Source organism: Halichoerus grypus, chromosome 2 (assembly GCF_964656455.1).
Source record: "Halichoerus grypus chromosome 2, mHalGry1.hap1.1, whole genome shotgun sequence".
In the NCBI taxonomy this organism is placed as follows: Eukaryota; Metazoa; Chordata; class Mammalia; order Carnivora; family Phocidae; genus Halichoerus; species Halichoerus grypus.
The window spans coordinates 165,582,642-165,597,336 of record NC_135713.1 but is presented as its reverse complement, the minus strand read 5'-3'; the positions used below and the strand labels follow the sequence as shown (position 1 = coordinate 165,597,336).

Genomic DNA, 14,695 nt, shown 5'->3' with positions numbered 1-14,695 from the left:
TGGGTGGATGGGCTAACCCAGCCCAGAGAAGAGCCACTCTCATGTTGGCCGTTCTGCTTTTCTTAAGTAATTATCAGTTTCTGCCTTGGCCGGTAGGCCTGCAAACTCCTGAGCCAGGAAACAGAAACCTTTTGACAAGATTGGCAAAACTAATGCCTGGCCCAAGCCAGGGCATTCTCCTCTAGGCTATCAATTCTATTTTATCAGCAGCCATGCCCAGCAGATAGGTGTCCTGGGAAGCGTGCCTCAGTCCCATGGAGTGTACAGGGGAAATCACCCAGCCACTGCCTCCTTTCATTGGCTGTGGGGACCAGGATCGCTGCCTTAGAGGGAGTTTCATTGATTTTATCTTGGCAGTGTGGGGGCTTCTAAAGTCAGAAATGCTTAGGAAGCCTGTGGCCACTTGGGAGGTTTGTTGAAAGTAGAAGGGCCTTCTCTCCCTATTCCCTCTCCCAGAGCATCCCAACCGGTGTTCCTAGAATGTGTTGAAGGTGTGAGGAAATGCTGATGTTTCAGACTCTTGCCCTAGCATGCTGTGCAGACACGGGCATTTCCTGCCTGTGGCATGATGTGAGAAAGGTTGATAAGCACATCTCTCTCCTGTTCTCCTGAGATTGCAAGAGCAAGCCCAACTTCCTTTGTCCCTATCACAGGTTGGGGTTTGGGTGGCAAATTCAAACCCAACTTTTTCTCTACAATTCTCCCTGCACCTCCCTCCCCCCTGCCCCACTCCTCCTCAGTTTCCATTGCTAAAGGCCTGATGTCACTAATATAGCCCTGGCCAATCCCAAGGAAGGAAGAGTCCCCAGGCCCTGTCGGGAGCAGATTCTACTGAGGACACTATGGATGAGACTTTGTTTCTAGTATTCCTGGGCAGTGCTGACTAGCGGGTGATAGACCTCCCTCCCCCAAGGAATCAGAGACATCTCACTTGTACAGGGACCAAAGGTGGATGATGAACTAGAGTTTCCCCCTGGGGGGCTCATCTTCGTGTTTAGGGCCAAGGTGGCCCTGAGCAAAGTGAGGCTATAGTTCATCTAGGTAAAACTTGCCTTGCTGGACACAGAGAGAATGAAAGCTGGACTGGCCACGGATCAGTGGCTGAGAAATTCCTGAGTACAGTCTGGAGAGCTGCTTTGATTATAACTACGCAAAGACCCCCACTGTGTATACGCATACCCAAAAAAGGCTGGAAAATGCTAATGCACATTTTACTCTTTTATTGTCCAAAAAATGTGTTTGTGGCTTTATTACTTTTAGAACAGGGGGGTAAAAAAGCGGAATAAACCCACTAGTTAAGAAAAACAGCCTAGGGGCACCTGGGTAGCACAGTCAGTGAAAGCGTCTGACTCTTGGTTTCAGCTCAGGTCTGACCTCAGGGTTGTGAGATCGAGCCTTGCGTGGGGCTCCGCACTCAGTGCGGCGTCCGCTTGAGTTTCTCTCTTCCTCTCCCTCTGCCCCTCCCCTGCCACTTGCTCTCTCTCTCTCTCTCAAATAAATAAATCTTAAAAAAAAAAAAAAAACCCAGCCTATATGCTTCACACCTGCTACATAGTCTTTTGATGACATGTGGGATGCATACAAGTGAGCAAATGACAGGTGCTAATGCAGTGTGGCTTCTGAGCCGGCAGCGTGGGTATTCGACGCAGGACCTGGCCACAGTTCATGTTTCCCCGTTCTTCCCTGCCTCCTGCAGACCTAGAAAGAACTTGTTTGCCCAAGTGTCTGTGACCCCGACCACATCCGAGCAAAGCTTCCACACCTTCACCAGCTCCCCGAGAACGAGGGTCTTCACGGGAGACAGCGCATCGGCGCTGGAATGAGGCATCTTTGCTTGCAGGAGCAGGCAGGCCAGCTGGGAAGTCAGCTTCTGTCGGTGTCTCGGGCCATGTTCTCCTCGGCCAGACAGACCTCTTCCTTTTGAAATCGGCAGAAGTGCTGCCACGTGTATGAATGTTGGCATTAGTGGTCTTTGTAGGAAGTCAAGGTTCCTTGTAGGCCTGGAAGGAAATGCGGCCTGCTTGCGTGTACAGCTCCATGTGCGGTCTCCAAGAAAAAGAACAGCAGGAAACCAGGGGCTGCAGGGGCCAGAACGTCTCTGTGACTGCTTCCTCATCTGTGGTTAGTCATAGTGGGAGGCAAATGGGATTTCTTTTACAAAAGCAGTCATTTTACCTCCAGAAAAAAAAAAAAAAACCCAGCTCAGCTTCCCTAAGGGCTTCCCGAAAACGAACCTCCAATGTGGAGGCTCTGGCCAGCCAGGAACGGCAAAAGCTCCAATCTCAGCAGCCTCTAGCATGGTTCTGCTCCAACAGTCAGTAGGGTACATTTGCCCCAAGAGCCAGGGATCTGAGGGACAGAGCAGGCCCGGAACCAGGTCCAGCTGGTGCTAAGGGGAGGCACCGTGTCGTTCCTCGCCCATACGGAGTGGTGGCTACTGTCTTCTGTTTAGGCTGCCTGGCATAGAGCCTGGGTGCAGGCCGCCCCCCCCCCCCCCCCCCCGGGGACTGCTCTCTGGTGAAACTGAAAACCAAGGCATGACCTTATCTGGGCCTGCACTGGTCTCCCTCCGGTGGTCCCAGGCCCCTGGGGAAGAGTGGGGAACCACCACCCACAGCTCTGGGGTCCAGGAAAGGGGCCCTTCCAGCACCCTTCTCCCATTTGCTGGTGACCTGTGGCTACCCTCATGTGATGAGCATGTGGCTTCCTGGAGGAAAGAAACTTGCACAATCAGATAGAAATAGGAACCTGGAAAATAACTCAGTGGGGCAAGTAAGGGATTAGGCAATCACTTATCTAGAAGACTTTGGGCCATGAGGGGGGTTGGTGGCAGAGTGAGGAACCAGGTTTCATCTGAGTCATGGCTAAGAATCTAAGGAGGTCTCTAGAGCATGAGACTTCCGAGGGGTCAGGAGGCAGAGGGACAACCTGCCAGCCTAGAAGTTCCTCAGAGCCCTTGCCCTTTGAGGTTCTGTGGAAAGGTTTCTCAGAAATACAACATCCTTCCTTAGGAACGTGCGCCTCTCATACCTCACCATGTGGTGCTATCTTCCCCCAGGGCCTCTAGCTTTGTTCAAAGCACAAAGGATTTTTGAGAACATTCCCAGCAGACCGGTCCTCTTCCTTAGGGCCAGGGCAGTGGAGACGTGAACATTGGATGGGCAGGACGTAGAGCTGACACCTCTGTTTTCTCTACCTTGTTGTGTTCATTTCACAATACATACAGTAAATCATCACATTGCACACCTTAAACTCACCCAGTGTTATTTGTCAGTTATACCTTAATAAGCCTGGAAAGAAAAAAGGGTGAAAGTAATGTGCCTAACACAGCGCCTCGAACATAAATATTGGTGAAGCCAGAGACACATTGACTGAGGGCTTTCAGTAACTGGGTGCCTCTGCCCACAAACTCACAGGGACAGGAGGTGAGTCCTAAACTTTTGTTGTTGGTGTTGCAGGCAAGAGTTGTCCCTTGTTTATAAAGACAGGCCTAAGAAAGCTGCAAATTCTGTTGTGTCCCTGAATTCATGCTGAGGCCACACATGGTATTAGCAACTGCCTATATTCTCCCCCAGTTCCCCAAAGAACCTTCTCTTCCAGGTATTCATTCTAGTTCCCCTCTTCACCCCCATTTCTGCCTAATTATATTTCTGCATAATTGCTTATACTTTTCCTTCCCCCCAGAATGCCCTGTCTCCCCACCCCACCATTGTTGCCAATGAAATATAAGGTGCCTTCCAGGCCCTGGTTCAAATGACACTTCCTCCAAGAAGTATTTAGTTAGTCAGCCCCTTTCAAAGTGGTGACCCCTCCATCTCCTCCATAACATACTGTCCACATCACACTCTGGACCCACCAGACACTGCCTTGCCTCTTGGGGACTTCTAGACATGTCTCAAATCCACTATCACAAGTACCCTGAGCAAAGGAACCCAGTCTTATATAGAGCTCAGGGAATATTCGATGGGTTAATGAATAACTTTTCTAGCCCTTAAAACCTATGGGACGTCCTGAAAAATTGGGGAGCTGAGGGGTGGGAAAGAAGAAAGTTTTTCCCCTCTCTTATAAACCATTTCCTGGTCATCGATAGATTCTCAAGGAATCATAGGCAGGACAGCTTTCATCCCTGCATGTCAAGGTAAGGAAACCAAGGTCCAGAGAGTGAAAGGGGGGTCCTCAAGGTCACACAGCAAGTTAGTGGCAGAGCCAGGGCCTGGACTCATGGTGTGCTCAGTTTAGTGCTCTTTCCCTTGTGTTGGGGAGGCGGTGGAGTATTGAGGGGCAAAGATATAAATTCTGGGGCTGTCAGGGGTTACTTTGATAATTCAGTGATTTAATACATGCAGAGTCCTTAGATCAGCCCTAGCCCAGGAATCACAATATAAGTGTTTGTTGCTATCACCTTTGTTGTGATTCCTCTGCCCATCATTGACAACTACTACCTCCTCCCACCAGGTCATTTCAGGGGAGAGAAGAAACCTGGAAGTATTAACTATGCCAGAACATCCTTCCTAGGCAGCAGGGGAGAAGCTGGTGGGTAGCTTTAGAGGACTAACCATCTGGTTTACTGACCCTAGCGGCCTAGGGTGATTTTTCTGGACCATCATAGACCCACAGCCCAGCAGATCAGACCTTGACTAAAAATTGGGTGTTTTGTCTCTTTCTTTCAGGGAAGGGAAAATGAAAAGGAATCTTCTTCCTTTTTTGTAGGTACCTGGCCTGCCCAGGGGTCTACCAAGACCCTCTCAAGCTAGGTCCTGGGGAAGACAGGGTGCCCAGAATCAATTTCCAGGTACTCCTCCCATCCCTGAGCTGAAAGCAAGATTTCCCATCTTTCTGGTTGGAGGTGCAGCAAAGTCATCACTGGAACCCAGTGAGTGACAGCTTCAGCTGACAGCCCCTGGGACTGGGGAGTTCAGCATCGCTGCAGGCCAGCAGCATCTCATTTCTCAGACTCCCAAATTCTGTCACCTGCCAGACCACGGGAGGAGAGACCGGACAGGTGTGCACCCAGGGACTGCTTTTTCCCAGAGGAGCACTACAATTTGCCTCCCTCCTCTAAAAACAAATGTAATTGCAGATTTGGGGCGGGCCCAGGAGAAGGACTCTTGAGAATTGAGACCAAAGTTCCCTTAGTGGGCTGAACCATTTCCTGGTTTCTATTCCATTTCCATGTTGGAGTCTGATTGGGTAAAAAAGAGTACAGCATTAAATGCTGGCTGCTTGGCGAGGGAGCCCTGTGCATTGGGGAGTTTTTAGTTGGGATTTCATGTGAACAGTTAGGAATTAATTAGAGAGCAATCATCTGCCCCAAATCTGCTTCTAGGATACTGTTGTTTTTTCTGAGTCTGTCCAGAGAGCGTGACCCCTCCAGTCACGACATCCCAACAGCCCAGACAGGTTTTTTTTTTTTTTTCCAGCTGGAGGACCTGGGCTGGCTGAAGTGTCTATACTCCCTCATTCCAGGGTCTTTGTGACCAGGAACATATTCAGTCATCCATTCATTCATGTACTCATTCATTCACTGAAACCACTATTTCAAGGTGCTGGGGTTACAGTGGTGAACAAGAGAGGTGTGGTTTGAATCCTCGTGGGGGACTCAGTCTAGCAGGAGAGACAGGCATTGAGGCGTTTACAAAAGCACCGAGTAATCTGAATGCAGGCCTCCCTGGTCTGGTGGTTAAGGAAAGCTTCCTAGCAGAGGTGATATTCAAGTTAAGATCGGAGGGAAGACCAAGAGATGTCCAGACATTTTAGCTGGAACTATCATCCTGTGTAAAAGTTCTGAAAATGCAAAAGAGAGCAAGGAGACTGTGCCAGATGAGGCTGAAAGGAAGTAAGGAGCCAGGCCACAGGGCCTTGTCCGCCACCAAAAGGATGTGGGTCTTCATTCCGACAGCAGTGGGTAGTGTTCTAGTTGCTGTGGGACGCTGGGAAAGTGCTTCCTCTAACTGGATCATCGCGTGATGACGTCAGCCTCGTGGGCCTGGGACTGCTCAAACCAACAGACTCAGGTCGGATGTGACCACTGCGCGGCTTTCTTCGGCCGCCACAGCCAGAGTTCCGTTCTTTTCCACTCGCCCTTCATTAGAATACATGTCATATGTGTTGGTTTCCTATGTCAGCTGCTGGCCCCGGGCTGTGTTCATGAGACTAAGCTGACCGGCCCAGGGCAGAGTGCAGTGAGCTTGGGGAGGGGGAAATTAGGAGCCACAAGGTTTCATGACTAGAACCTGAAAGTGCCTTATGTAAAAGATTGGTGTCCTGGGACAGTTTGGGGAGAGAAAGCCAGCGCTTAGGTTGAATCATCCATGCGGGAAGATTGGTGGGGTGGTCCCTTGGGGGCAGGGGGTGACTCGTCTTCTGTGATTCTTCTCAGACATTGTCTGCCGTTTCTAAGTGTCTGCGCTAGGCCACCCACCCAGCTGCTGCCTCCCCCTTCCAAGGGTCGCGACCACCGATGCAAGCTGTCTACAGGTGTGTACCCAGCTTCTGGGTAGGGGCATCCCTTGTGAAGGTGGCCTAGGCCAGACCGCTTCCTCTCTCCACCCCTAAGATTATAAAGATGAAATTTAGAGAGGACATCAAAGGCAGAATGCCAGGGAAAAGAACAGGGGGTGTGAGCTTGCCAAAGAACCATCCTCATTTCCGCCTAACCAACTAGTGTTCTCACCAACTAGTGTTCTTGACACTTGGGGACAGTTCTGCATTTTGCAGGATGCTTTAACATCTCTGGCTTTAAAATACTCCTACAAAAATAAATACATAAATAACATGCTCCTACACATTTGCAAACACTTCCTGTGGGGCAGTACCAACTACCCCTTCCCTGATTGGGAACCACTGTTCCCATGTTTACGGGCACAGGATATGCACACCTGTGCTTTAGGTCCTGAAGCTGGCAAGCTGGGACACTGGAAAAATCCCCCTGTTGGAGAATATCCTAGAGAAGCTTTTGTCCAGTGGGATGGTTATTCTTCCCAGGCTACTCATGGGGCTCCTGATGTCTCCTGACCCCACATGGAGTTCCTCCTGCCTTCCCTAGCCTGGTTACTCACCATGGTCACCTGCAGCTCTGTGCAGAATCTGGTGGACGAAGCTGAGATTTTAGTACAGGCATTTCCAGGCCTCTTGGCTGGACTGTGGCCAAAGTTGGCAGGACCCCTTCTGGTGGCTGAGTAGCTGCTCTGTTGGGCCACCAGATGGCACTCAGGAGACACTTCCCCCCCCCCCCCCCCAACCCCGCACGCAGTCCGCCGCAGGACTGCTGGTGGCAGGAGTGACTGCAGAGGGAACTTGCTTTAAAGAGGCCTGGTCCTTAAAGAGACACGGCCACACACCGCAAACTTGCATGGTTCACCCCAAAACAAGACTCCACTGATGACAAGCACCACTGCCTAGGCCCTGATGCTCCTTTGTCCTTGCCTTCCTGAATGTTGAGCGGCCAGCTCTTGGAGCCAGTCTCCTTGACAGCCTATCCTCAGCCCCTGCGGCCATTCCTGGGCCCGACAGGGACGGGGCCAGCTCTGGCTGGTGGCGTCACAGCTCCTGGCAGAGCAGCACAAGGCTGGGGTGCCTCTGCAGAAGTCTGGCTGAAAGAACAAGCCGCACAGCCAGCTTCAGGGGAATGGCGGCCGCAGGAGGGCAGGGGGCAGCCTGTGAGCTCTGACCCCAGGGTGGGCAGGCCTCTGCTGCACTCGGACCTGAGAAGCTTGGAACCGCTGAACTTGGTCTCTGGGCTTTTGGGACTTAGAGAATCCTTCCGTCTCTTCTGCTGGCCTCTTTCCAGATGCTGACAGGGATGCTGTGGTGAGTAAATTAGGAAGGGGGCTCTACCCCCTACTGTTGAGCCCTCTGATCCACTCTCTAGGAAACCTCTCACATTGACCCCTGGGGGGTACAATCTGAGCCACGTTGGGCGAGAGCCACTGTAGGGGCTTGGCACGAGACCCTCCTGAAATTGCACCTTCCCTAGTATAATCCAAGGCAGCTACTCTGCCCAGGAAGCTGGACTCACTATGGCTAGTGGCCGGGGGAACTGGGCTTCACTAGAGCCTCTGGAAACTGTGTGGGGATGTGGGGGGAGCTTCGCAGCTGCAGAGACTTGGATGGCACTGTGCCTGTCCCGGCCACGGCGCTGAGAGGGGGAACAAGGACGTGAATGCAGTTCTCTGGTTTACATCTTGCCAGGGCTGCAGATATTTATGACTCAAGCTGACACAAAACTTTGGTAGAGAAATCAGTAATTGGGGAAGGCTTTGAGTTCATCTGTGCTGTCTGAAGATCTGGCTGTCTCTGGAAAAGTAAGGAGGCTGGGAAGAGACAGGTAGGGAGAGGACAAAGGATAGAACTGTCGAGCCAAGCCTGCTCCCTGAGAGGTGACCCAGCAGAGGCCTAGGGAATTTCCTGCTTTCCAGGCCCAAGGGGGGAGGGTGAGCATCAGAATTTAGTAAGTGCTACTTCACCGTACCAAGGTAAAGGAAATGAAGCAAGGAGCCAGAAACAGGCCCCACAAGGTTTGCTAGGAAGCAGAGTTTATGGTCTACGAAGGCAGATAGGAAGCCTGGAATTCGTCCACCTGATCTACGAGGGTACCCACCTACAAATTTGAAAACTGAGCTGGGAAAGCCTAGAGATTGGCCCAAGGTATAGAAGCAGTGGGGTTCAGTGGGGACTGGAGTTCAGGAAATGGTCACTGGATTGATTGCATCCAGCTTGTGTCCAGAGTCGTCTGCCCTGTTGTGGTAAATGTGGCTTTGAGAACCAGTTCTCCTTTTGCTTAATCATTGTGGGGGGCGGGGGGGAGGCAGGGTTTCTGGAATTACACTGCCTTCCTTGCATTCCTGCTGTGGCTCCAGCGTCTTTCTCCCTGAGTTTAACTTCATTCTGTTCATTCATTTTTTCACTCATTGCAGCCCAATACAGTGATTATACACATCTCAGTTCATTTCCAAGTGTCACCCGTGGCTAGCTGGCCGATGCTTAGCCTGACTGCTTCTGGGAAACGGAGAGAAGAGCAGTGCCTATCTCGTTAGCTTATTATGAGGATTGAGGGAGATAATCTACCTGAAGCCCATAGAGCAGTGTCCCACACCTAATAAGCACTCTGCAAATGTCAGCTGTCATTCATTTTACATATTCAACCTGTATTGTTGAATGCCAGTCTGTCGGGCTTTGGGCAGAGAGTCCGGCCAGTCTGGGGGCACAATGTGGTTATGGCCGCTTTAGTCTGCCTGAGCCTCAGTCATCCACTGGGCTGAGTGCTATGGATACCCCAGTGGAAAAAAAAAAAAATGCAGTTCCAGCTTTTAAAGAACAGATCTGGCAGGAAGGGTACAAAGTCTTGGTTTTTTGGCTATCATAGTCTGGTTTTTGTTTTTTGTTTTTTAATTTGAATGCGGAGGCCCTCCACCCCCACCTATACCTCCAGCTTCTGCACACTAGTGCCCCCTGCCAGCCCCAGCATGGGGAGAGGTGAACGGACATCCTTTTCACCAGCCGTGACCTCCGTGACCTCCAGGTGATCAAGGAAGCAGGGACTCCCCGGCCTCCCTCTTGTGCACAGTGGAGCTGGGTTGCTACAGTGAGGAGGGAAGAAAAGTGGCGATACTGAGTTTTGGTTGTAAGCACAGTTACCCTTTTTCCATCTGGCTAAGTGGCTGGTGGAAGCAAGAGTCGTTGGGAAGGCACCTGGGAGTTAAGGGCAAGGCCGCTGACCTTCAGAATGGGATATATCTCCTTCGCACTCAGCCTCTCATCATCCACCCAGTGCTACGGGCAAGGCAACCAGCCCTTCAATCCCCCTTAAATGGGTGGTGGTAAGGCAGGAGCAGGGTGGTCATCAAGGCTGGCCTATGTGCACAGGCCAGAGGGATGGCTGGCAAAGGTGGAGAGTGTTCACCCAAAGCTTGGACAGAGAACGGTTAGTGTGGGCCTGGAGGATGAAGTGTGTTGGGTGCTGATTCAGTGCCTTGGGGTTCAAAGGCAGATCTGCACTTAGCTGAATCAGGGCGGTCTGTCCACAGGAGAGCCCTCCCTGGCTCGGAGAGATTGGGGTTGCTGGCAGAGCACTTAACCTTTGGCAAAATGCAGATGAGAATGATTCCTTAACTCCTTCCTTCCTCGAATGTGGTACTGGGTCTCCCCATACTCCTCCCCACCCTCGGTGCCAGGAATCTGGAGGCTTCTGTTCCAGTCTCAAATCACCCTGGTTCTCAAAGGGCCACACACTTGTCTCCAAGCCCAGATTAGAGTCAGGCTGTGTGGTGTTACCTATCTACTGGAAGCCACCAGCAATGGCATCAAGGGCCTCTTGAAATAACTGCCCTTTCCTGGGACGAGTGTTCGGGAGATGGGTGTGTGGAGATGGAGGAGGGCTGGGAGGGCTACTCAGTGCCGCTGTTTTCTCATCTAGAAAATGCAGGGAGCTGAGATGGCAGTGAGGTTCGCAGGGAAATGATCCTGTAAGCAAAGCACTGGGGTCCAAGCCAGGTGCACTGCAGACGTTCTCCGTTAATTACTACAAGTGTTCCTCCTTATTGCCTCCAAGACTATTCTCTCCCTGTACCCTATATTGTGTTCTGGAGTGGGAGGTCCAGGATGGGATTGGACAGAATGAAGAAAAAAAAAAGCAAACTGTGGCAATGCTAAGGAGAGCAACTGTAACATTTTAGCTTGAAAATGCTGAAAATAGCATGTTCAAGCCTTTGTAGATAAAAATGTAAAATGTATGCAAATGTATGTGTCTCACGCAGAAACATACATCTCTGGCCTCCTCACAGTCAGTGCCGGGATGTGGCCGTCAGGAAAATCCCTGCAGCATACAGAGAGGGTCCAGGCTGCCCTGGTGGAAGTGGTGGTTATTGGGGAGGGGGCAGTGCTGCTGCCTTCCTGGCTGCACTCCTGTTTCCACCTTTCTTCTGGGTTCTGTGCCTCCTGAGAGTTCCACGTGGGAAGAAGAGAGGCTCTGGCCCCTCTCTGCTCCTCCACCCTCACCATCCTCCCTCTGGTTCCTCTGAGAGCCCATTTGCTTCCTCTCCCATTCTGGCTCTATTTCTGGAGCATCTCATTGGAGATGCACACCCCCCTCTCTGCCAAGCTCCAGGTGCCTGCTTGGTCCTCCCAGGCTTGTGTGCAAGTCAGGGATGGTGGGAGGGTGACAGCTGAGCAGGGAGGGGCCAAAGAGACAGAGCCAGAGTCTGAGCCCAGAGAGTTGGGATGTGGGAGAGGGGAGTGGATGCGGGGAGGGGCCAGTGTTACCTCACCGTTGAAAAACACCCACGGTAGCCACCTGTGGGGGCTTTCCACACCCTTCCCCTGCACCTCCCAGGGGTTCACCCGACCTACTGTGAGTTGGAGGCCTCTATCCAAGCAGCTGCAGGGGCTGGGTGCAGGCTTCCTTTCAGCATTATGGGTGAGGGTCTGCTCCTCTCCTCAAGAACTGGATCTGTGGTTGTTTGGAAGGATGAGGAGCCCTGCCCCCATGTGGGTGGGTCCCAGTAGAGCTCAGGAGAGGCTTCTGAGTCCCAGGAAGGCTTCTGCTTCCCTTCTCTTGGGTTCAGGAGAGGAACTTCAGCGCCCCCTGCCCTTGTCCACCCTGGCCGGAGGCCCTTCAGAGCTCTTTGGCCAGAGGAGGCCTACAGGACCAAATCTGCAGCAAAGTTGCCTTGGGTCCCAGGAGACAGGCATAAAGCCCCCCTCCCAACAACCTCTTCACTGCTGTTGGGAGGTCTTACCAGGAGTTTTATTTCTAAAGGTTCTGTTCGCAGAGGCATCTTGACCCCACACTTCCCTCAACTTACATGTGATTACGCATGCAAGGTATGCCTCCTGGGCTGCAACTGTGGATCCCCAAAGAAGTCTCCTGGGGAACCCAGTGAAGATCCTGGAGTCTCTCCTATCTCCAGTTTGTCCTCCATTGCCCCTCCTCGACCCCCAGCCCCCTGCCTTTCTCCAGCCGCCGCCCTCTGGGCAGAACTGCCCCGCTTTTAGGGCAAGGGTGTTTAAACAGACGAGGTTTTAAGGTTTGGAAAGAAAGAGTGCCCCGGCGGCCAAGGCTTTCCTCCGGCAGCAGGACCTTAACCCCGTCAGCGCCGCCCCCCAGGCTTGCCTAGGGGAGGGGCCTGACGGCCGCACCGGCCCCAGAAACTGCGCTTTGAGATCCTGGGGTGGCAGGTGATGTCACCCCTGCGGGGCCCATAGGTCTCCCCGCGGCACTTAGTCTGCGGGTTGCCAGAATTCGGCTGAGCCCAGCGAGGGGAGGAAGAGGAGCCTGGGCCTGCGCCGCAGCCCGGAGACCCCCCCGCGGGACCACTCCTCCGTCACGGGCTGGAGCCCCTCTCGCCCAGGCGTCCGAGGGGACTGGGGCTGCTCCGCACACCCCCCGACCGGGTCTGGAGGTTTGCTGCGGCGGGGGAGGGGGCGCGGGAGCCTCGCGCCGATTGGTCGCGGCCCCCGCCCCCCGCCCCCCGCCCCTGGCCACCGCGCAGCCCCGGGGGAAGTTGCTAGTCTGCGGGCGAGCTGCGGGGCCGCCACTCGGGGGTCCGCAGCGGGGCTCGCCGGGGCCGCAGTGGCCGGGGGCGCTTGCCTGCCCTCGCCCGCCCTCCCCTCCTCTCCCGGCATCTCCGGCTCGCTCCTCCCTGCTACCTGTTTCCCTGCCTCCCCCCGCCTCCACTCCGCGCCCGGCAACTTCGGCCTCCGGGGCTGGCCGCCCCTCCCGGCTCCCCGCCGGCCCGCCCGCCCGCCGCCCGCGCCCTCCCTCCTTTGTTGTGCGATGAGGGTCGGGTTTCCGATCTGACGGAGCCACCGCCGCCGCGCGGAGCAGCGGGCATGGAGCCGCTCAGCCACCGGGGCCTGCCGCGTCTCTCCTGGATCGACACCCTCTACAGCAGTACGTGTGCTCTCGGGCCGGGGAGGCCGGGCGGGAACGGGCCTCGGAGCCCCGACGGCCCCCGGGGCCCCGATCTGCCCGGCTTGTCTGGGGAGCCCCGCGCGGGGCTGGGGGTTGTGGGAACCGCCGGCCAGGCGCCAGGGGGCCGGGAGGTGGGGGGAGAGATCGGCCGCAGATGGGGTCCCCAGAGCGGACTAAGAGCGGGTGGGGGGCCAGTGGCCCGACAGGGCCAGGAGAGCTGTGTCACCCCTTTCCCACCTGTTGTGTAACTGAGCACTCCCCAGCCCTCAGGAAGGAGAGCCCTTGTAGGGTGCTCCCTCCGCTTCCCGCTGACTGCTCCTTCTGTCCGAGCTGAAGCAGAAAGGCCATTTTGGCAAAGTCCTTGGCGCCTGAGTTTGTCACCTCAGGGACATCCTGGGGCAGTTGTGTGTTTTGGGGTGGAGGTGGGGTCGGGTGGAAGGGACTGTAGGTGCAGATCTCCGTGGGGAGCATCTGGATTGAAGGAACTGGAAACCTCCGGCTCAGCAGTCTTTCCTGCCAGCCTCATCACCACCTCCACCTTCACCACCCCCCAAAAAAGAAAAAAAAAAAACACCTCGGCTTCTCCACCCCCTCGTTCCCAAATCTGCCTCGATCATGTGATTGCTCTTGCACTGCCGCTGGGGATGTGTAACTGATCACTCGTACATTCTGGGGGTTCGTGCGGAGCGGTGAGCACCCCCACCTTACACCCTTGCCTTGCTGAGGTGACTAAAGCCCTGCACTTCTCTCCACCTCTCCCTTGAAGCACCTTCCCAGAAGCTTTCAGTGAGGTAGAAAGAGGGTCCTGCTGGCCCCTGAAGAAGCTAGTAAGTGGATTTTGCCCTCTCTGAGCACTTCGGTGGGACCCTCCCACTCTCTTGCTGTGTCTCCTAGCCCAGAGTCCTGAGGCAGGGGGCAGGGGTTCCAGGAGGCAGATGGTGCCAAGTTCGGTTTCTGGACACTGGATGCCATGGGACAAGGACATTTTTAAGGGTTAACCTGGCTCAAATTTCTTGGTGACAGTTATATGTGGGAAGAGAGGAATGGACAAGGATGGTGCCTTGAACCCCAAGGCCTTGCCCTGGAGGCTCCTCGGTACTCAGCATCCGGCCTCTGACCTCTGTATCCCCTTGGGTCCCTATCATTCCCCCTACCTTCTCCTTCCTCCTCCCCCTCCATCCTTATTTCCTTCCTCCCCCGCCCCCCGCAGGAGCACTCCTTGTGATGGTTCATTCTGCTTTGGTTTTTCAACATCAAAGAGGCAAAGCCGGATCCCCTGGGTGTCAGTCTTCCACTGAGCCCAGCCACTCCATCTGCTCCTTCCCCCCCGCAGAGGCCAGCATCTTTGGGTGAAGGTCAGGGCCCGTGGCTGTGTGGCGTGTGTGTACACGTGTCTGCGTGAATGGGGGCACACATCTGTTCAGAGGCCTGCTGCAGATCAGCTCCTGACCCGAAGGAAGGATTAGTGACCTCTTAGCTGCGCTCCTGCAAATCACAGTAAAAACAATGCCTCATATTCACATGCTACTTACGTTCCCGAATATTTCTGGCCCTTTGCAAACCCCAGTGGTGATTTCCGTATTTCTCAAAGCATAGAATCCTATGGAAATCTGTCTCTGGCTTTCTCTCTATTGCCCTGATGAAGACTGCTCAACCTAATTATTTCCAAGTTTCCTACCTCTCCCTCCCCCCGCCTCTTGGAGCAGGGAAGTTGTCTGAGGTCTCCTTGAACATTTCTGACCAGAGGAAGGTGGGACCTGGAGAGGGAATTAGACTGAGGCCTTC

General features: G+C 54.0%; 1 protein-coding gene across 4 annotated transcripts in view; it reads left to right on the top strand.

Annotated features, from left to right (window-relative positions):
- ABR (ABR activator of RhoGEF and GTPase) overlaps window positions 1-14,695 on the top strand; it is a 171,555-nt gene that overhangs the window by 28,482 nt on the left and 128,378 nt on the right. The window contains exon 1 of one of the 4 annotated variants that reach the window (XM_036073029.2): window positions 7,254-7,809. The exons of 1 other annotated variant lie outside the window; for it this stretch is intronic. Coding sequence is in view for 1 of the 3 variants with exons in the window: in XM_036073027.2 (XP_035928920.1) it covers window positions 12,829-12,889 (61 nt within the window). In the remaining 2 variants the exon portion in view is untranslated. Of the gene's footprint in view, window positions 1-7,253; window positions 7,810-8,307; window positions 8,327-12,731; window positions 12,890-14,695 lie in introns of those variants that run through there. 2 more of the 4 variants (XM_078068095.1, XM_036073027.2) reach the window with 2 other exon arrangements.